Here is a 23659-nt window from a genome sequence, read left to right as displayed (position 1 = left end):
AATTGATCAGAACACAGTAACTGTTTATTTGGAAATAGAGAATAGGGTATGAAAGAGGAACATGGCAACTTTTCAATTAGAAATAGAGGACAGAAATAGTGGTCTTCAAATATCTTAATAAAGACTGGGATAGTAATCGTGTAAAGGGCAGAGATGGGAACGAATTTCTGAAGTGTGTTCAGTAGAAAATTCTTGATTAATATCTTTCTGGCCCAATGAGGTAGGGGACATTGCTATATCTGGTTCTGGGGGATGAGGTGGGTCGAGTGGACCAATGTCTGTAGGGGAACATTTAGGGAACAGTGATCAAAGAATCATAAGGTTTAGATTAGCTATAGAAAAGGACAGGGAGCAATCTGTCATGAAATACTATTTGGAGGAAGGCCAATTTCAGTGGGTTGAGAACAGATCTGGCCCGGGCAAATTTGAATCAAAGATTGGCAGGCAAAACTGTAATTGAACAAGGGGCTGCCTTTAAAGAGGAGATTATTCGGGTAGAGTCGAAGTACTTTCCCACAAGGGGAAAGGTAGGGTATCCAAAGCTGGAGCTCCCTGGCTGGTGAAAGAGATAGAGAATAAGATGTAGCAGAAAAAGGGGAGTATGGCAGATGTCTGTTTGAGGAAAAAAGTGAGAACCAGGCTGAATATAGAATGTTCAGAGAAGTGAAAAGGGAAATAACAGGGGCAAAGACATTATGAAAATAGACAGGCAGCTAACATAAAATGGAATCCAAAAGTCTTATATAGGCATATAAATAAACGTGGGGTCAATTAGAGACCAAAAGGGAGACCTATGCATGAAAGCAGAGGGCATGGCTGAGGTACTAAATGAGTACTTTGCATCTGCCTTTACCAAGGAAGAAATGCTGCCAATGTCATAGTGAAAGAGGAGGTAGATGAGATACTGGATGGGATAAAAATTGATAAAGAGGTAGTAGAATGGCTGGCAGTACTTAAAGTAGATACATCACCTGATGGGATGCATCCTAGGATACTGAGGGAGGTAATGGTGGAAGTTGTGGAGGTACTGGCCATAATCTTCCAATCCTCTTTAGAAACAGGGGTGATGCCAGAGGAAAGAATTGCAAATGTTACACCCTTGTTCAAAAAGAGGCTGTAGGAAAAACCCAGCAACTACAGACCAGCCAGTTTAACCCTGATAGTGGGGAAATTTTTAGAAATGACAATCCGGGACATAAGTAACAGTCAATTGGACAATTGTGGATTAACTAAGGAAAGCAGCACGGATTTGTCAAAGGCAAATCGTGTTTAACTAACTTGATTCGTTTTTTGATGAGGTAACAGAGAGAGTTGATGAGGGCAATGTGGTTGATGTGGTGTACATGGACTTCCAAAAGGCGTTGATAAAGTGCCAGATAATAGGATTGCCAGAAAAGTTGAAGCCCGTGGAATAAAATGGGCAGTGGGAGCATGGATACAAAATTGGCTCAGTGATAGCATACAGAGAGTAGTGGTGAATGGTTGTTTTTCAGACTGGAGAAAAGTATAGAGTGGTGTTCCCCAGGGGCCGGTACCAGGACCACTGCTTTACTTGATATATATTAATGACATGGATTTGGGTGTACAAGGCACAATTTCAAAATTTGCAGATGAAACAATACTTGGAAGTATAGTGAACAGTGAGGAGGTTAGTGATAGACTTCAAGAGGACATAGACAGGCGGAGGGAATCGGTGGACACCTGGCAGATGAAATTTAATGCAGAAAAGTGCGAATGATACATTTCGGCCGGAAGAATGAAAAGAGGCAATAAAAACTAAAGGGTACAATTCTAAAGGGGTGCATGAACAGAGCGACCTGGGGGTATATGTGCACCAATCGTTGAAGGTGGCAGGGTAGGTTGAGAAAGCAGGATCCTGGGCTTCATAAATAGAGGCATAGAGTAGAAAAGCACAGAAGTTATGATGAACCTTTACAAAACACTATTTTGGTCTCAACTGCAGCATTGTGTCCAATTCATGGCACTGCACTTTAGGAAGGATGTGAGGATGTAGAAAAGATTTACAAGAATTGTTCCAGGTATGAGGGACTTCATTTACATGGATAGATGGAGAAGCTGGGTTTGTACTCCTTAGAGCGGTGAAGTTTGAGAGATTTGATAGAGGTGTTCGCAATCATGAGGTGTACAGTCAGAGTAGATAGAGGGAAACTGTTCCCATTGGTGGAAGGGTCTAGAACCAGAGGACACAGCTTTAAGGTGATTGGCAGAAGAACCAACGCCGACATGTGGAAAAAAAATGCAACGAGTGCTTATGATCTGGAATGCCCAGCTGAAAGGGTGGCGGCAGATTCAATCGTGGCTTTCAAAAGGGAATTGGATAAGTACGTGAAGTAAAAAATATCATGGTTACGGGGACAGGGAAGGGGAGTGGGTCTCGTTGAAGTTCTCTTGCAGAGAGCTGGCATGGGCTCGATGGGCCGAATGGCCGCCTTCTATGCGGTACATTTTATGATTTTATAATTGTCCTTTGCAATGGAATTGCATTTTACAATGGAATATAACTTTGCAATATAATAGTACTTTGCAATGGAATAGCACGTTACAATATAATAGTCCGTTGCAGTGGAGTAGCATGTTGCAATACAATAGTCCGTTGTAATGGAATAACACCTTGCAATGCAATTGTCCTTTGCAATGGAATAGCACTATGCAGTATAATTGCGCTTTGCGGTGAACTGTGATTTTTAGTGGGCGCCACTTGTGTTGCAGGATGGGGTCCCGCTCCGCTGCTTTGTGCCATTGTCTGGAGCCACTCACAGGCTGTTCTGCTGCTAACACATACCCAGGCAGGCGACACATGGTGCAGGAAGGAAGAAATGGCGGCAGCAGCTCCCCAGCTCGGCTCCGGTGTGTGTGAGTGAGTGTGGAAACATAGAAGATAGGAGCAGGAGTAGGCCATTCGGCCCCTCGAGCCTGCTCCGCCAGTCAATGAGATCATGGCTGATCATCCAAATCCAGTACCCTGTTCCTGCCTTCTTTCCATATCCCTTGATCCCTTTAGCCTTAGGGAATATATCCAACTCCTTCTTGATTATATCTACTGCCTTCTTTGGTAGAAAATTCCATGGGTTCACCACTCTCTGGGTGAAGAAATTCCTCCTCATCTCTGTCCTAAATGGCTTACCCCTTATCCTTAGACTGTGACCCCTGGTTCTGGACTCCCCGACCATCGGGAACATCCTTCCAGCATTTAGTCTGTCTAGTCCTGTTAGTATTTTATAAGTTTCGATGAGATCCCCTCTCATTCTTCTAAACTCCAGCGAGTACAAGCCCAATCGACCCAATCTCTCCTCATATGTCATTCCTGCCATCCGAGGTATCAGCCTGGTGAATCCTCGCTGCACTCCTTCCATGGCAAGAACATCCTTCCTCAGATAAGGCGACCAAAACTGCACACAATACTCAAGATGTGGTCTCACCAAGGCCCTGTACAACTGCAGCAAGACATCCTTGTTCCTGTACTCAAACCCTCTCGCTATGAAGGCCAACATACCAGTTGTTTTCTTAACCGCCTGCTGCACCTGCATGCTTACTTTCAGCGACTGGTGCACAAGGACGCCCAGGTCTCGCTGCACTTCCCCTTCTTCCAATCTATTGCCATTCAGATAATAATCTGCCTTCCTGTTTTTGACACCAAAGTGGATAACCTCGCATTTATCCACGTTATCTTGCAACTGCTATGCTTCTGCCCAATCACACAACCTGTCCAAATAATCGTCCAGAAATTCGGCTCTCCATGGGTGAGTACGCACGGGGTACTCACCCGTAGGCCCAATGGAAGTGCCGGTTTCCTGCATGCACTGCGTATGCGCGGGAAACCGACACTTCCGTTCCCCTGAACGAAGGGGTTCAGAGGTCGAACGCGTGCGTGGGAGAGGCTGCTTGTACACATCGAAATTCGTTTTTTCTTTACAGGTTTTCCCGGGAGGGTACGTCTCCAGGCGTAAGGCCTGCTTTTTACAAGGTAAGTGGTGAATTAATTAAAATTAAAACATTTTTTCCACAGGTTTATTATTTTTACATACTTTAAAGCAAGGTAAGTTTATTTTTAGCCCCGTTAGAAAATAAAATTATTTTTTTCAAAAATTTAAATTATTGTTTAAAATAGTTATTTCATGTAATTTATAGTTTATTTAAAAAATGTGATGTTATTTTAAAATTTATTTAAAGGTTTAGTGATGTTTGGGGCCGTAGTATTTATAAGTTTTGACAGCACTTCCTGTCAATCTTATGAATGGAGCATTCCCTGCTCCAATTGGCTCCACATGGCCCACGTGATCCCAGGGGACGCATCAAACTAACTGCGCCCCTGGGATACTCAAGCACTGCATGCCGGGATCGGGACCAGGCCCCGGATCATAATTCCATGGGGGCCCACAGTTCAACGGGCTGTAAGGTAAGTGCAGATCAGGGGCTTGCACCCGCGGGAAGCCCCCGACCCGAAATTCTGGGCCCATACTGGAGTTTCTCGGCCTCCTCCTCACAGCACACACGCCCACCCAGCTTTGTGTCATCTGCAAACTTGGAGATATTACATCTAGTTCCTTCGTCCAGATCATTAATATAGATTGTGAATAGCTGGCGTCGAGGACCTCAAGGGGCTTGGGGAGTGGAGGGTATGAAAATGCTTGTAGGGGATGATTGATGCCCCAGGAGATGGGCACAGAGAGGTGAAAAGATGCATATACTATCAAGAATAAATAATAATAACATATGTACTTTACTTCTGTAAACTAAATGTCTGTCTGTCAAGATTTGAGTGGAGTGGAATAAAATGAATGGAAAGATCCCACAGCAGCTTTTGCTCTGAAAACACTCCAAATATTCCCCAATAAAGCCCAGTTCAGAAAAGCATCAAATGGCTCATTCTGAAAATATTAATAAAATAAATATAATGCTTTGTTTTTACAAAAGTCTTGTCTTGTCATGGTTTGGTTGGGAATTAAAGGGAGAGTAAGGTCCCACAGTAGGATATGATCTGAAACCCCCCTCAAACATTCCACAATAAAGTCAAATCCAGCATAAAATCAAATGGCTTGATGTACATATGTAGCTTTGATTTTTACAAGTCTTGAAAGAAAGGCAAAATAAAATCCCACAGCAGTGTGGTCTGGAACGAAATTCAGAATGATGTAATGGTGTATACTTTCTACTTTTTCAGACATGAGATGCAGTACCAATGCAAATGGCAGATAACTTGAACACAGACAAGCTCTGCATACAAACCAGCTTTTGCTGTCTCTTTCTCTCTCTCGCACACACACAGCCAGCCTGCAAAATTGCCGCACAACACTGTCAGCACTGAAAGAAAGTTGATTTCTCTCATTGCTCTGCTGTGTTTGGCAGTTTGAAACCAAAAAAACACTTTTCCGTGTTTTATCATTTCATGTTGCGGGCTACAGAATCAGGCTTTCTATTCTGCATCATTAGCAAAACACTACGGATGCTGGACATCTGCAATTAAAACAAAAAATGCTGGAAATACTCAGCAGGTCAGGCAGCATCTGTGGAGAGGGAGAAGCAGAGTTAATGTTACAGCTCAATGACCTTCTGAGAGTCTGGTAATGTTCTGATGACAGGTCATCGACCTGCAACGTTAACTATGTTTCTCTCTCTCTCCACAGAAGCTGCCTGGCCTGCTGAGTTTTTCCAGCATTTTCTGTTTTGATTTCTATTCTGCCTGTTGCCTTAATTTCATGTGTCTCTCTCTCATTGCCTGCCTCCCTTGTCTTGATTTGAGTGGAGTGGAATGAAAAGAATGCAAAGATCCCAGAGCTTCTTTTACTGTCGAACAGTCCACAAAGAGATTTTTCAGTATCTCACTGAGTGACTGTCTGTCTTGAAGTGAAGTGAAATAAAGTGCAACAAAGTGATACACAGCAGCATTACATGTGGACCAGGCCAGAATGAAATCAATAGGGTTTAATACATCAACTGCAGATAATAAGATAGCAGACCACTGTAGTGATCAATAACATGTCATTCTGTGGTGGACACTAGGTGGAGCAGTAGAGCTGTATGTTTAAGAGTACACTACCCAGCTGTATATATATTAAGACTACATTACCCATGAGGCTAGGCTACCCAGAAGGCGGCAGTCAAGATGGAAGCTTCTACAAGATGCTGTACAAGTCCACATGTGCTCAATAAAATAACTAGCAAAAGCTAGCTGTGTTCATAATAAGAATGTCTATTTATTAATGAACATAACATGGTACCAGGGTAGTGAAGATCTGCTGAAAATTGTGAAAAGCGACATGAAGAATTTGAAGCCACCAGAGCGTTTGAATCTCACAGAAAAAAATCGACTACAATTGGCAGACTTTTAAACAGCAATTCGAACTCTACATTGCAGCCATCAGATTCGGTATGAAGCCAGACGCAAGGAAGATAGCATTGCTGCTTACGGTTGCAGGCCCACAGGCGATAGAGGTATTTAATACATTTGTATTTAATCCAGCGGAGAAGAGAGAAAAATTAGAAGATGTGCTAAAAAAAATTGATGCACATTGCTCTCCCAAAAAGAATGAGACGTATGAAAGATACATCTTCCATTCTCGGACACAGCAACAAAATGAGACTTTTGATAGCTTTATAACTGATCTGAAACTGAAAGCACAGACATGTAATTTCTCTGAGCTCAAAGCATCCATGATTCGTGACCAGATTGTGTTTGGTATTCATGATAAAAAAGACAGGGAACGTCTGTTGAGAGAAACCGAACTAACATTGGAAAATGCTGTGACAATATGCAAAGCCAGCGAGCTAGCTCAAAAGCATGTGAAGACTTTCAGTGAAATCAATAATGATGCGATTGTAGTAAGTGCTGCTGTCGGTGCTGTGTCCTACAAGGGGAAGAAACGTGGGCAGAACAGAAATGAAAAGCAATCGGAGGATGACATTTTTAATTGTAAACGCTGTGGTTACAAACACCAGTTAAGACAATGCCCAGCGTTTGGAAAAATGTGCACAAAGTGTAATGGAAAGAATCACTTTGCCAAACAATGCTTTTCAAAAGTAAAAACGACGAAAGGGCAACGAGTTAATGTGATTGAGGACACTGATGTAAGTGAGACATTTTTTGTAGGAATGGTGTCGTGACGATATCAAAAAAGATACAGAAAATGTGCAGCCCTCAGAAATAGACAATGCTGAACATAAAGTTAATGCAGTAAAAGAGGACAAATGGATGATCCCACTGCAGATAAATGGAGCATTAGTTACATTGAAACTGGACACTGGGGCAAAAGCAAACTTAATCAGTATGAGTGACATTAACAATATGAAAGAAAAGCCCAAAATACAGAAAAAGTCAGTACTACTGAAGGACTATAATAGACAGAAAATAGATAGCTTAGGTGTATGCAGACTTAAAGTGACAGTCAAAGACAAAGTGCATCATCTCATGTTTTCTGTTGGGGCTGAATGACTTGATTCACTATTAGGTGACAAAGCTTGTGAAGACTTAGAACTGGTCAAGAAAGTCTACCGTATAAACTGTGCCATAAGCAGACCAGATGACTCAGGTGATGAAGCAGAGAGCCCATCAAGGATGAAAAGGCCAAAGGGTATCCATGTCTTCAAAAAGCCTAGTTTCTCCAAGAAGAAAGAAAAAGACTTTAAGGTCAAAGAGAAGCCAAAGGAAGAAAAGCACAAAGAGGAAAACACAAGGAGAAAAAGTCCAAAGATATAACCGTAGCAGATGTTGTTAAGCAGTGGAAAGAGAAAAAGAAAAAGAAGCCTGCACCAGAGGAGGAAGCAGTTCCGGTGGATACTCCTTCTTCCCTCAGGCCAATCTTTGGTGTTCCATTAGCCGAGGCTGCTGAGAGGACTATGGTGTATGATGGGATCCAGCTGCCAGCAGTTTTTCGAGAGTGCATTGACTACATTGAGAGTTATGGCATGAAGAGTGAAGGAAACACTGAAACCCTCTCCAAGCAAAGATCGCAAGGAGACCTCGATCTATACAAGAGCAGATTGATGACAATGCCGCAACTGCATCTTGTCATTCAGCGCCAGAACAATCTCATGAAGACACATCAGACTTCCCCGTGTTGAGAAGATCCACACGTGAAGTAAGAGCCTGATAGACTTAATCTTTGTGTACAATGTAAAGCTTTGAAAATGTGTTGACTGTTTTGAAAATGTTTATGTTTATAGAGCACTAACAAAAGTGTTACTGATATTATCTTTATTGTTTTCTTGAAAGTTGATTGATATTGATTTTGTTAAACCTCAAAGAAAGGAGGATGTAGTGATCAATAACATGTCATTCTGTGGTGGACACTAGGTGGAGCAGTAGAGCTGTGTAGAGCTGTATGTATAAGACTACACTACCCAGCTGTATATATATTAAGACTACATTACCCATGAGGCTAGGCTACCCAGAAGGCAGCAGTCAAGATGGAAGCCTCTACAAGATGCTGTACAAGTCCACATGTGCTCAATAAAATAACTAGCAAAAGCTAGCTGTGTTCATAATAAGAATGTCTATTTATTAATGAACATAACAACCACATCTCACACAAACACCAGCTTTTGCTCTCTCCCTCTCTCTCTCACACACACACACACCCTTGTCAGCCTGCAGAAGAATGACTGCCATATTGTAAAATTTTACCAAAAAGACACTTTTCAGTATCTTTTCGCTTTGTGGCCTACAGAAACAGGCTTTCTATTCTGCATCTTGTTTTTTGATTGCATGTCTCGCTCTTTCACTGACTGTCTGTCTCTCACTCAAACACTCTGCCTCCCATCCACAGTGAACTAAAATTTAGTGACATGTCACACAGACTCACATCCTGCAATTTCCAGAAACACAGACACCCACGCACATAGACACACTCACAGACTCTGCAATTTTCAGACAGACACACACGCACAGACAGTCACAGACTCTGCAATTTGCAGACAGATACATACACACTCACACAGACTCCACAATTTGCAATAACAGACACCCACGCACATACAGAAACACTCACACAGACACCCACTCACATACAGACCCACTCACACAGACACTGCAACTGTCAAGAAATGGCTGAAGACACCGGATACTGCAAAGGCTATGGGCCCTGACAACATTCCGGCAATAGACTTGTGCTCCAGAACTAGCTGCGCCCCCAGCCAAGCTGTTCCAGTACAGCTACAACACTGGCATCTACCCGGCAATGTGGAAAATTGCCCAAGTATGTCCTGTCTACAAAAAGCAGGACCTGCGTGGGAACACTGAGCATTGGCGGCAGTTGGAAATCGGTGGCAGTGAGTGAGGAGCAGCCCGACCAGAGCGGAGCTGCGTGGGAACACTGAGCATCGGCAGCAGTGAGTGAGGAGCGGCGAGGCCCGACTAATTCAGCAGCAGGGGAGAGGTAAAAAGTAATCAAAGTGTGACATCACCAGGAAGCAGGTAAGTGATTGGTTGGTGAGTATTTCTCCCTTTTTTTTAAACTTTAACTCTGGTTTATAGTTTCTAAGGTCTCTCTAGTGTAGCAGGGACTGTTGGTAAATCAGTTAACTGTAGTGTAATTAGTGGGATTGATTGATTGAATTTAAATTCAATTAATTAAAAGGTAAGTCATGGCTGGACAGCCGGGCCCCGTGATCTGCTCCTCCTGCGATATGTGGGAACTCAGGGACACTTCCTGTGTCCCTGACAACTACATGTGCAGGAAGTGCATCCAGCTGCAGCTACTGACAGACCGCATTGCGGCGCTGGAGCTGCGATTTGATACATACTGGAGCATTCACGATGCTCAGGACATCGTGAATAGCACATTTATGGAGTTGGACACACTGCAGGTAGAGGTTGGACAGGAAGAAAGGGAACGGGTGACCAACAGGCAGTGTACTAGGTGCAGGCAGGTAGTGCAGGGGTCCCCTGTGGCCATCCCCCTCTCCAACAGATACACCACTTTGAGTACTGTTGGGGGGGATGGCTTATCAGAGGAAGGCAGCAGCTGCCAACTTCCTGGCAACAGGGGTGGTTCTGCTGCACAGAATGGGAAGAAAAAGAGGGGTAGAGCTGTAGTAATGGGGGATTCAATTGAAAGGGGAATAGATAGGCATTTCTGCGGCCGCAAACGAGACTCCAGGATGGTGTGTTGCCTCCCTGGTGCAAGGGTCAAGGATGTCTCCGAGCGGCTGCAGAACATCTTGGAAGGGGAGGGTGAACAGCCAGATGTCGTGGTGCATATAGGCACCAACGATATAGGTAAAAAATGGGATGAGGTCCTAAAAGCGGAATATAGGGAGTTAGGAGATAAATTAAAAAACAGGACCTCAAAGGTAGTAATCTCAGGATTGCTACCACTGCCACGTGCTAGTCAGAGTAGAAATAGAAGGATACTTCAGATGAATATGTGGCTAGAGGAATGGTGCCAGGGGGAGGGATTCAAGTTCCTGGGACATTGGAACCGGTTCTGGGGGAGGTGGGACCAGTTCAAACCGGACGGTTTGCACCTGGGCAGGGCTGGAACCGATGTCCTAGGTGGAGTGTTTGTAGTGCTGTGGGGGAGGGTTTAAACTAAAATGGCAGGGGTTTGGGAACCTGAGCAGGGAGACAGAGGAAAGGGATACGAGGATAAAAGCAAAAGGTAGGAAGGAGAAAAACAAAAGTGGCAGTCAGAGAAATCAACGGTTTAAATCAAACATGGCCACAGCAAATAATAATTCTAATAGGTCTAAGAGCGTTAAAAAAACAAGCCTGAAGGCTTTGTGTCTTAATGCGAGGAGCATTTGTAACAAGGTGGATGAATTGGCTGCGCAAATAGAAGTAAACAAATACGATTTGGTTGGGATTACGGAAACGTGGCTCAAGGAACGCCAGGACTGGGAACTCAACATCCAGGGGTATTCGATATTCAGGAAAGATAGGCAAAAAGGAAAGGAAGGTGGGGTAGCATTACTGGTTAAAGAAGGGATTAACACAATTGTAATGAAGGATATTAGCTCTGATGAGGTGGAATCTGTATGGGTAGAATTGAGAAATACTAAGGGGGAAAAACATTAGTGGGAGTGGTTTATAGACCTCCAAATAGTAAGGCGGAGGTTGGGGATGGCATTAAAAGGGAAATTAAAGAAGCATGCAATAAGGGCACAGCAGGCATCATGGGTGACTTTAATCTACATATAGATTGGGCCAACCAAATTAGTAACAATACTGTGGAGGAGGAATTCCTGGAGTGTTTACGGGATGGTTTCCTGGACCAATATGTCGAGGAACCAACCAGAGATCAGGCCATCTTAGACTGGGTATTATGTAACGAGAAAGGATTAATTAGCAATCTTGTTGTACGAGGCCCCTTGGGTCAGAGTGATCATAATATGATCGAATTCTTCATTAAGATGGAGAATGAAGTAGTTGACTCGGAGACTAGGGTCCTCAATTTAAATAAAGGAATCTACAATGGTCTGAGGAGCGAGTTGGGTAGGATTGATTGGGGAATGGCACTCAAAGGGTTGACGGTGGATAGGCAATGGCAAACATTCAAAGACCGAATGGATGAACTACAGAATTTGTTCATCCCAGTTTGGCATAAAAATAAAACAAAAAAGGTGACCCAACCCTGGCTAACAAGGGAAATTAGGGATAGCATAAGGTCCAAGGAGAGGACATATAAATTGGCCAGAAAAAGCAATAATCCTGAGGATTAGGAGCAGTTTAGGATTCAACAAAGGAGGACAAAGGGATTAATTAAGAAAGGGAAAATAGAATATGAGAGTAAGCTGCAGGGAACATAAAAACTGACTGTAAAAGCTTTTATAGATATGTGAAGAGAAAAAGATTGGTGAAGTCAAGCCTAGGTCCCATGCAGTCAGAATCGGGGGAATTTATAATGGGGAACAAAGAAATGGCAGACCAACTAAATACATATTTTGGTTCTGTCTTCACAAAGGAGGACACAAATAACCTCCCAGAGATGCTGGGGAACATAGGGTCTGATGAAAGGGTGGAACTGAAAGAAATCAGTATTTGTAGGGAAATGGTGTTAGGAAAATTGATGGGAGTGAAGGCCGATAAATCCCCAGGGCCTGATAATCTACAACCCAGGGTACTTAAGGAAGTGGCCCTAGAAATAGTAGATGCATTGCTGGTCATCTTCCAGAACTCGATAGACTCTGGAACGGTACCCATGGATTCAAAAAAGGTGGTAGAGAAAAAGCTGGGAATTATAGACTGGTAAGCTTGACATCGGCAGTGGGGAAAATGCTAGAGTCCATTATAAAAGACGTAATAGCAGAGCACTTGGAAAGCAGTGACTGGATCGGACAAAGTCAACATGGATTTACAAAAGGTAAATCATGCTTGACTAATCTACTGGAATTTTTTGAGGATGTAACTGGTAAAATAGATAAAGGAGAACCAGTGGATATGGTGTATTTGGACTTTCAGAAGGCTTTCGATAAGGTCCCGCATAAGAGATTAGCGTGCAAAATTAAGGCACATGGGATTGGGGGCAAGGTATTGACTTGGATAGAGAACTGGTTGGCGGACAGAAAGCAAAGAGTTGGAATAAACGGGTCATTTTCCGAGTGGCAGGCAGTGACTAGTGGGGTACCGCAAGGATCGGTCCTAGGACCGCAGCTGTTCACAATATATATTAATGATCTGGACGAGGGAATTGGATGTAATATCTCCAAATTTGCAGACGACACAAAACTGGGTGGGAGGTTATGCTGTGAGGAGGATGTCGTGAAACTCCAGTACGATTTGGACAGGTTGGGTGATTGGGCAGAAACATGGCAAATGCACTATAATGTGGATAAATGTGAGGTTATCCACTTTGGTGGCAAAAACAGGAAGGCAGATTATTATTTGAATGGCAATAGATTGGGAGAAGGGGAAGTGCAAAGAGACCTGGGTGTTCTTGTGCACCAGTCGCTGAAGATAAGCATGCAGGTACAGCAGGCAGTTAAGAAGGCAAATGGTATGTTGGCCTTCATAGCAAGAGGGTTCGAGTACAAGAACAAGGATGTTTTGCTGCAGTTGTACAGGGCCTTGGTGAGACCACACCTTGAGTATTGTGTGCTGTTTTGGTCGCCGTGCCTGAGGAAGGACGTTCTTGCCATGGAAGGAGTGTAGCGAAGATTCACCAGGCTGATAACTGGGATGGCAGGAATGACGTATGAGGAGAGATTGTGTCGATTGTGCTTATACTCACTGTGTTGTGTATGTACCTTTAAGGGCAGTGACCACCCCTGTATAAAAGGCCCTAGCAGGCTTCTGTAGTTTCAGTTACAGGTTGTCTCCATTCAGTAAAGACCTGTTATAACCAACTCCTGCAGTCCGTGTCTCAATTATACACGGACATAATACACTGGAGTTTAGAAGATTGAGAGGGGATCTCATCGAAACCTATAAAATTCTGTCAGGCCTGGACAGACTCGATGCAGGAAGGATGTTTCTGATGACCGGGGAGTCCAGAACCAGGGGTCATAGTCTAAGGATAAGGGGTAAGCCATTTAGGACTGAAATGAGGAGGAATTTCTTCACCCAGAGAGTGGTGAACCTGTGGAATTCTCTGCCACAGAGGGCAGTGGAGGCCAGTTCATTAAATATATTCAAGAAAGAGTTGGATATATTTCTTAAGGCTAAAGGGATCAAGGGATATGGGGAGAAGGCAGGGACAGGGTACTGAATTTGGATGTCAGCCATGATCTCATTGAATGGCGGAGCAGGCTCAAAGGGCCGAATGGCCTACTCCTGCTCCTATCTTCTATGTTTCTAAATCCGACCCGGCCAATTACCGTCCCATCAGTCTACTCTCAATCATCAGCAAAGTGATGGAAGGTGTCATCGACAGTGCTATTAAGCGGCACTTACTCAGCAATCACCTGCTAACTGACGCCCAGTTTGGGTTCCGCCAGGGCCACTCAGCCCCTGAGCTCATTACAGCCTTGGTACAAACATGGACAAAAGAGCTGAACTCAAGACGTGAGGTGAGAGTGACTGCCCTTGACATCAAGGCAGCATTTGATCGAGTGTGGCATCAAGGAGCCCTAGCAAAACTGAAGTCAATGGGAATCAAGGGGAAAACTCTCCATTGGTTGGAAGCATACCTAGCACAAAGGAAGTTGGCTGTGGTTGTTGGAGGTCATTCATCTCAATCACATGACATCACTGCAGGAGTTCCTCAGGGCAGTGTCCTAGGCCCAACCATCTTCAGCTGTTTCATCAATGACCTTCCCTCCAGCATAAGGTCAGAAGTGGGGATGTTCACTGATGATTGCACACTGTTCAGCACCATTCGAGACTCGTCAGATACTGACGCATTCCGTGTCCATATGCAGCAAGACCTGGACAACATTCAGACTTGGGCTGACAAGTGGCAAGTAACATTCGCACCACACAAGTGCCAGGCAATGACCATCTCCAACAAGCGAGACTCTAACCATCTCCCCTTGACAGTCAATGGCATTACCATCGCTGAATCCCCCACTATCAACATCCTGGGGGTCACCATTGATCAGAAACTGAACTGGACCAGCCATATAAATACTGTGGCTACAAGAGCAGGCCAGAGGCTGGGAATTCTGCAGCAAGTGTCTCACCTCCTGACTCCCCAAAGCCTTTCCACCATCTACAAGGCACAAGTCAGGAGTGTGATGGAATACTCTCCACTTGCCTGGATGAGTGCAGCTCCAACAACACTCAAGAAGCTCGACACCATTCAGGATAAAGCAGCCCGCTTGATTGGCACGCCATCCACCACCTTCAACATTTACTCCCTCCACCACCGGCGCACTGTGGCTGCAATGTTTACCATCTACAAGATGCACTGCAGCAACTCGCCAAAGCTCCTTCAACAGCACCTTCCAAACCCACGACCCCTACCACTTAGAAGGACAAGGGCAGCAGACACATGGGAACATCACCACCTACAAGTTCCCCTCCAAGCCACACACCATCCTGACTTGGACCTGTATCGCCGTTCCTTCACTGTCGCTGGGCCAAAATCCTGGAACTCCCTTCCTAACAGCATTGTGGGTGTACCTACACCATATGGACTGCAGCAGTTCAAGAAGGCGGCTCACCACCATCTTCTCAAGGGCAATTAGGGATGGGCACTAAATGCAGGCCTAGCCAGCGACGCCCACATCCCATCAATGAATTAAAAAAAAAAATTTTGCAGCAACTCACTCACACACACACACAGCCATTTTGAAAGGGGTGCAGCCTGGGAGTGTCTATTTTTGATGATTTCCCTTCCTGGCTCTTTGTCCATGTTTGATGAGGACAATCCAACAGGAAGAAGTGAAGCCAAGGCCGCAGAAATCCGGATCCCCACGAGGAAATGAAAGACAGAGAGAGTGAAATGAAGGAAATACAATCAGGGATAAATAATAATATATCTACTTTACTTTTGTTAACTAAATGTCTGCCTGTCTGTGATTTGCGTGGAATGGAATAAGATGAATGGAATGATCCAACAGCAACTTTTGCTCTGAAAACACCCCAAGCATATTCCCCAATAAAGCCCAGTTCTGAAAAACATCAAATGGATTATTCTGAAAATATTTTTTAAATATTATAACATATAGACGTTGTTTTTACAAAAGTCTTGTCTTGGTTTGGTTGGTTTCGGCTTAATGGTAGAGTAAGTTCCCACCGCAGGATATTCACTGAAACACCCCAGAAACATTCCTCGATAAAATTCAGTCTAGAAAAAAACAATTGGCTTGTTGTATATATGTAGCTTTGCTTTTAAAAAGATCTTGAAAGAAAGACAAAGTAAGATCCCACAGCATTGCTGTCTGGAATTAAATCAGTATGATCTAATGGTGTATACTTTGTTTTTTTTCCAGACATGAGATGCAATACCAATGCACACAGCAGGTAACTTGAAATCAGTTAAGCCACACACACACACACACACACACCGCTTCATTTCTCTCATTGCTCTGCTGTGTTTTTCAGCATCTTATCTTTTCATTTTGCGGTCTACAGATACAGGCTTTCTATTCTGCATCAAAAGCAAAATACTGCTCATGCTGGAAATGGGAATAAAGACAGAAAATGCTGGAAATACTCAGCAGGTCAGGCAGCATCTGCGGAGAGAGAGAGAGAGAAAAACAGAGTTAACGTTTCATCTCGATTACCTTTTGTCAGATTCTGTCAAGGTTCTGACAAAAGGTCATCGACCTGAAACATTAACTGTTTCTCTCTCCACAGATGCTGCCTGACCTGCTGAGTATTTCTAGCATTTTCTGCTTTGATTTCTATTCGGCATGCTGTCTTGATATCATGTGTCTCTCTCACTGCCTACCAGCCTGTCTTGTCTTGATTTGAGTGGAGGGGAATTAGAAGATGCAAAGATCCCACAGCACCTTTCACTGTCAGACCTCCTCCAGAGGGGATCGACTGAGGCCTCCCCCAGAGGGGGCGAATATGGGCTGTAATTTAGAGAAAAGTTTCTTTAATATATTAAAAAAATGAAGCCAGTTATTGAAAATGTCGAGGAGACCAGGCGTGAGCTGAAGTAAGCGGTGGAGTTTTAATGACACAACACAGGGACACCAACAATAACTTGCATTTTTATAGCAGCTTTAATGTAATTAAAGGACACAAGGTAATTCTCAGACAAAATTTGACACTGAGCCACATAGAGATTTTAGGAGAGATGGCCCAAAGTTCGGTGAAACTGGAAGGTTTTAAAAAGCGTATAAAGGAGGAGGAGAGAGAGGTAGAGCTGCGAAGAGGTTCAGGGAGGGAATTCCAGAGTTTATGGCCTTGGCAGCTGAAGTCATGGCTCCAATGTGGAGCAACGACAATCGAGGATGTGCAACAGGTCAGAGGAGTGGAGAGATCTCGGAGGGTTGTAGGGACACTTGTTACAGAGTCCGACTCCTCACTGGGAGAGACACACTGTACACAGGGACACCTGTTACAGAGTCTGACTCCTCACTGGGAGAGACACACACTGTACACAGGGACACTTGTTACAGAGTCTGACTCCTCACTGGGAGAGACACACACTGTACACAGGGACACTTGTTACAGAGTCTGACTCCTCACTGGGAGAGACACACACTGTACACAGGGACACTTGTTACAGAGTCTGACTACTCACTGGGAGAGACACACACTGTACACAGGGACACTTGTTACAGAGTGCGACTCCTCACTGGGAGAGAGACACACTGTACACAGGGACAATTGTTACAGAGTCCGACTCACTGGGAGACAAACACTGTACACAGGGACACTTGTTACAGACTCTGACTCCACACCGAGAGAGACACCCAGGAATATTGAGTGCAATTGTCAGTGTCGCACTGCAGCCCAGACTGAGCCCCACCCTGGCCCCTTCCTGTCTGTGCATTTCCCCAGTGCCCCATTGGGGAACATTCAGCCCCAGATATCCTGCAGAAGCAGTGCTGTGGGGCCTGGCGGTTGAGTCTCGGCACCCTGTGGCTGGGCCTCTGACCTCACAACGGGAGATGACGCTCGCTCAGCTTAAATTAATTAAATCTGTTAATTTAAAAACAACTCTCAGTCCAGGTCTTGTTCCCTGAAGGGACTTCAGCTGTTTCTCACCGGTTAAACTGAACTGATTCCTCTTCAGCCTGAAACAGATTAAAGATTAAACAGGAAATAAACAGATTGAACAACATTGTAACTAACAGGGAGACTGGGGCTAATATTTCAATAATAATTACAGGTTAAAATTTCCCAATAAAGTGACTGAATCCCATTGATATTTTATTTATTACATTAAACATTAACACAAACACTCACCAGATCTGCTCCAGACTCTTGCAGGTCAGTATGAGGCGGCGGAGAGCGGGGACAGATCGGTCTGTGAAGGAGTTTAATTCCAGGTTCAGAACCGTCAGTGATCGGTTCGTACTGAGAGCGGAGGCAAGATCCTCGGCACAAGAATCTGTGAGACCGACGTCATCCAGCCTGGGGATCAGAGAGAGAAATAACAGGAATCAGAGTAAACCCATACAGTTTATTAATATCACTATTACTGATACTAGTAATAATGTTCAGTGTTAGACATTCAGTTATTATAAACACAATCTCTCACAGTCTGGTACTTACCGCAGTTCCTGTATTTTACAGTCCGGGTTCCTCAGAAACGCAGACAATAATTTCACTCCTGAATCTCCCAGTTTATTATAACCCAGGTTCAGAATTGTCAGTGACCGGTTTGTACTGAGAGCGGAGGCGAGATCCTCGGCACAAGAATCTGTGAGACCGACACCAGCCAACCTGTGGATCAGAGAGCGATAAATAACAGGAATCAGAGTAAATCCCCAGTGTTTATTAATAACACTATTACTGACACTAATAATAATGTACAGTGTGAAACATCCAGTTATTATAAACACAATCTCACACAGCCTGATACTTACCCCAGTGTCTGTATTTTACAGTCCGGGTTCCTCAGAGCTGCAGACAGCAGTTTCACTCCTGAATCTCCCAGTTTATTTTTACTCAGGGTCAGAACCGTCAGTGACCGGTTTGTACTGAGAGCGGAGGTGAGATCCTCGGTACAAGAATCTGTGAGACAGACATCATACAGCCTGAGGATCAGAGAGAAATAACAGGTATCAGTAACTCCCCAGTGTTTATTAATAACACTATTACTGACACTAATAATAATGTTCAGTGTCAGACATCCAGTTATTATAAACACAATCTCACACAGCCTGATACTTACCCCAGTGTCTGTATTTTACAGTCCGGGTTCCTCAGAGCCACTGACAGTAGTTTCATTCCTGAATCTCCCAGTTTATTTTTAGTCAGGTCCAGATCCGTCAGTGACCGGTTTGTACTGAGAGCGGAGGCGAGATCCCTGGCACAAGAACCTGTGAGACCGACATCATACAGCCTGAGCATCAGAGAGAAATAACAGGAATCAGAACCTAAGTGTGGGCCCAGAACAGAGAGAAAAAAGCCGGAAGTGCAAGTTAGAAAAGTAGTCAGCAAAACTAGTAGGCAGCAGAAACAAAGGCCAACAGTAAAGAGGGTCAAAGTGCAGAAAAATATTCAACAGGCCAAGTTGAAGGCACTTTATCTAAATGCATGTAGCATTCACAACAAGGTGGATGAATTAATGGCACTAATAGAAGTAAATGGGTATGAAGTAATTGCCATTACAGAGATATGGTTGCAGGGTAACCAAAGCTGGGAACTGAATGCTCCAAGGTACTCAACATTTAGGAAGGACAGACAAAAGGAAGATGAGGTGGCGTAGCGCTGTTAATAAGGGATGAGATCGGTATGGTTGAGATAAAAGATCTTGACTTGGCAGATCGTGATGTAGAACTGGAATCAGTTTGGGTGGAGCTAAGAAACAGCAAAGGGCGGAAAACATTGGTGGGAGTTGTGTATAGGCCACCAAACAGTAGTGGTAAGGTAGGGCACAGTATCAATCAAGAGAAGTGCATGTAACAAGGGCAATACGGTAATCATGGGGATTTTAATCTACATAATGACTGGGCAAATCAAATTACCACTAATGGTGTGGAGGACGAATTGTTGGAATGCATGCAAGATGGTTTCCTGGATCAGTATGTGAAGGAACTAACCAGGGAACAGGCTATTCTGGATCTGGTACTGTGTAATGAGAAAGGGCTAATCAATAATCTTGTGGTAAAGGGGCCTTTAGGGACAAGTGACCATAGTATGATTGAATTTTACATTAAGTTTGAGAGTGATGTAGTCCAATCTGAAATGAAGGTCTTCAATCTAAACAGAGGAAACTACAAAGGTATGGAGGGACAAGTTGGACATGATAGACTGGGAGACTACACTAAAGGTATGAAGGTGGACATACAATGGCTAACATTCAAGGAAATAATGCATAATCTGCAACAAACATAATCCAGGGCATAAAAACCCAAAAGGAAAAGTGATCCAACCATGGTTAACAAAATAAAATAAAACTAGTATTACGTCAAAGGGGGAAGCTTATAACTTTGCCAGAAAAAGCGATCAACCTGAGGATTGGGATCTTTTTAGAAATCAGCAAAGGGGGACCAAGAAATTGATAAAGAAAGGGAAAATGGAATTTGAGCACAAACTAGCGAAAAATATAAAAACGGATTGTAAAAGCTTCTATAGGTATGTGGAAAGGAAAAGACTGGCGAATGTAAATGTAGGTCAATTACAGTCAGAGACAGGAGAATTTATAATGGGGAATGAGGAAATGGCAGAGAAATTAAATAAATACTTTGTTTCTGTCTTCACGGAGGAAGACACAAAAAACCTCCCAGAAATACTATAAAATCAAGGGTGTGACGAGAATAAAGAACTTAAAGAAATTATTAGTAAAAAAACAGTACTAGCAAAATTAACAGGACAAAAAGTCAATAAATCCCAAGGACCGGATGACCTGCATCCTAGGGTTTTGAAAGAGGTGGCCATTGGAATAGTGGACGCATTTTGGCTGTCATCTTCCAAAATTTGAAAGATTCTGGAACGGTTCCTACAGATTGGAGGATAGCAAATGTAACCCCGCTAATTAAGAAAGGAGGGAGAGAGAAAATTGGGAACAACAGACCTGTTAGCCTCACATCAATAGTTGGGAAAATGCTGGAATCTATTATAAAGGATGCAATAACTGGGCACTTAGAAACTATTATTAAGATTGGGCAGAGTCAACATGGATTTATGAAAGGGAAATTCTGTTTGACAAACCTATTGGAGTTCTTTGAGGATGTAACTAGTGGAGTAGACGAAGGGGAACTGGTAGATGTGGTGTATCTGGATTTTCAGAAGGCCTTCTATAAGGTCCCACACAAGAGTTTGGTGAACAAAATTACTGCACATGGAATCAGGGGTAATATACTAGCATGGATTGAGAATTGGTTAACAGACAGAAAACAAAGAGTAGGGATAAACGGGTCTTTTTCAGGATGGCAGGCTGTGACTAATGGGGTACAACAAGGATCGGTGCTTGGGCCCCAGCTATTCACAATCTATATCAATGATTTGGATGAGAGGACTAAATGTAACATTTCCAAATTTGCTGATGATGCAAAGCTAGGTGGCAGTGTCAGTTCCTAAGAGGAAGTGATGAGGCTTCAAAGGGATCTCGACAGGCTCAGTGAGGGGGCAAGAACATGGCAGATGGAATATAATGTGGATAAATGTGAAGTTATCCACTTTGGTAGAAAAAACAAACAGGCAGAGTATTTCCTAAATGGTGAAAGATTGGTGAATGCAGATGGTCAAACGGACTTGGGTGTCCTTGTACATGAGTCACTGAAAGTGAATGTGCAGGTGCAGCAAGCCATTAGGAAGACAAATGGTATGCTGGCCTTCATTACAAGAGAATTTGAGTACAGGAGTAAAGAAGTCTTACTCCAATTATATAAGGTCTTGGTGAGACCACACCTGGAGTAATGTGTACAATTTTGGTCTACTTACCTAAGGAAGGATATACTTGCCATAGAGGGAGTGCAATGAAGGTTTACAAGATTGATTCCTGGGATGGCGGGACTGTCGTGTGAGAAGAGATTGAGTAACTAGGCCTGTATTCTCTTGAATTCAGAAGAATGAGAGGGGAGCTCTTTGAAGCATACAAAATTATTACCGGGCTTGATGGGATGGATGCTGGGAGAATGTTTCCCTTGGCTGGGGAGTCTAGAACCAGGGGCCACAGCCTCAGGATAAAGGGTAGGCCATTCAGGACTGAGATGAGAAAACATTTCTTCACAGAGGGTGGTGAATCTTTGGAATTCTGTAACCCAGAGGGCTGTGGAGGCTCATTCATTGGGTATATTCAAAACAGAAGTTGATAGATTTCTGATTGTAAGGGCATCAAGGGATATGGTGATAGGACCGGTGAATGGAATTGAGGCAGAAGATCAGCCATGATCTCATTGAATGACGGAGCAGGCTCGCAGGGCCGAATGGCCTACTCCTGCTCCTATTTCTTCTGTTCTAAAATCCCTAGTGTTTATTAATAAGACTATTACTGATACTGATAATAATGTTCAGTGTCAGACATCCAGTTATTATAAACACAATCTGAGAGTCTGGTGCTTACCGCAGTTTCTGTATTACACAGTCCGGGTTCCTCAGAGCCGCAGACACTAGCTTCACTCCTGAATCTCCCAGGTTATTCTGATTTAGTCTAAACACAAAAAGAGAAACAAACTGAATCAAAGCCCGGATCTGATATATTTTTATCTCTCGGATATTACAGCAATCACTGAAAGTACTTCAGGACATTAATCACCTGGTTTCCCCCCGCGATTTCCCTACCTTTGTGGGTCAGGTGCGGCCGGGGTTGGTGGCGAGGGGGTTGGGGTGGCTCGCAGCCTCGCTCTGGAGAATTGGAGGAAGCTGGTTTGATGATGTCATTCGATGATGCGCACATTGAGTTTGAGCATTGTGATGTCAGTGTTCTACAGTGTTGAGGTGCTGCAAACACTGACAACCTCTGCACAGAGGAGCACGGCTGCACCCAGTCCCTCCCATAACTCCCTCCATATGGAGGGAGTCACAGCACGCATGGAGGTCCTCTTCACTTCCAATGGGCGAAAGAGACCAACACAGCCTGCTTGCACATTGCACAGTGGGGCTCAAGCAGGGATGTCGTCAGGACCAGGTTGCAGTGGCGCAAACCTTTCATTGATCTCAGTGGATCACAAAACGTTACTGCAAAGCCTCCCGCAACCTCATCCTGCTGTGCCCCATCGCTCTGCTTACCCTACCCTACTCCTGCACATTCTTACTCACACCAACTTACCTTCCACCTCCACCAATCCCTCTCTGTCTATATTATCACATCCCCATCTCACTAGCCACCCCTCACGCTCACCCTCATCCTAGTCCAATCATACCAACTAACAACACACAAGGGTAGGCAATTATGTGTTTTAGCCAATGTTCACATGAAGTTTCTGTTAATGTGGTGTCAAACATTGAAATCTTTATTTTCAACACTTTCTGTTCTTCGACAGATTTGTGTGCACCTTTGAAAGTGGCTTAGTGAGAAATAACGGTACCCCCCCGAAATGCTGATGAGTGTGATAGGAATGGTTTGGGCATTGTAGGGAGGCTTTATATTGTTGGTGCGTGCTGGTGCCAACCTGGCGCATCATGTGGCATCCAGCGTCAGGTGAAGAAAATCTGGCCATGGTGAGGCCATCTCATGCATCACGGTCAGCAATGTCTTCGGGTGTTGATGCCCTCTGTGCTGTGCAGCATCAGGAATTGCAGAAAAGGTTGTTGTTGTTGTTGGTGCTGCAGGTGTTGGGACAGATCGTGGTGGGACTCTGAGGACCAAGATGAGACAGTATAAACCATACCCATGGTAGTGTAATAGATGGCAGGTGAATTGAGTTGACAGAAGCAGTCTGTTAATGGTGAGAGAGGTTGTTCCATTGAGGTGACACTGGATAGAGAGTTTGCTGCAAACACTTGCAACCTGCATAAAACTCAATCTGTCTTACAAATGCATTAAGCAACAGCTTCTGAGCTTGGAAGGTGAACAGCTGTGAGACGGGAGCTTTTATAGCACAGTTCCAGCTGTAATGTAATGAAATGATTCCATGGCCATTCAACTCACGCCCTGCTTACCTGACATGATCCCCGAGCAGCGTGACCCCGTGGGCGACCTGGCAAACTCTGAAGTTGAGCTAAAATAGTTGTTAATCCTTTGCTAACAAAAGT

General features: G+C 44.0%; 1 protein-coding gene across 8 annotated transcripts in view; it reads right to left on the bottom strand.

Annotated features, from left to right (window-relative positions):
• Positions 1–16550: 16550 nt before the first annotated feature.
• LOC147092789 (NACHT, LRR and PYD domains-containing protein 3-like) overlaps positions 16551–23659 on the bottom strand; it is a 100340-nt gene continuing 93231 nt past the window's right edge. For all 8 annotated transcript variants that reach the window (XM_085976031.1, XM_085976030.1, XM_085976032.1 and 5 more), the window contains 6 exons: positions 22029–22115; positions 18693–18863; positions 18385–18555; positions 18071–18241; positions 17762–17929; positions 16551–17589 (listed from right to left, as the gene is read on the bottom strand). In XM_085976031.1, the coding sequence (XP_085832157.1) occupies positions 17475–17589; positions 17762–17929; positions 18071–18241; positions 18385–18555; positions 18693–18863; positions 22029–22115 (883 nt within the window). In that variant the 3' untranslated portion in view covers positions 16551–17474. The remainder of the gene's footprint in view (positions 17590–17761; positions 17930–18070; positions 18242–18384; positions 18556–18692; positions 18864–22028; positions 22116–23659) is intronic.

This window comes from Somniosus microcephalus, unplaced genomic scaffold (genome assembly GCF_052327205.1).
Source record: "Somniosus microcephalus isolate GS21.2 unplaced genomic scaffold, FLI_Smic_1.0 unresolved_chr2, whole genome shotgun sequence".
NCBI lineage: Eukaryota > Metazoa > Chordata > Chondrichthyes > Squaliformes > Somniosidae > Somniosus > Somniosus microcephalus.
The sequence above is the reverse complement of the archived record's forward strand: the minus strand, read 5'-3'. Positions and strand labels throughout refer to the sequence as shown.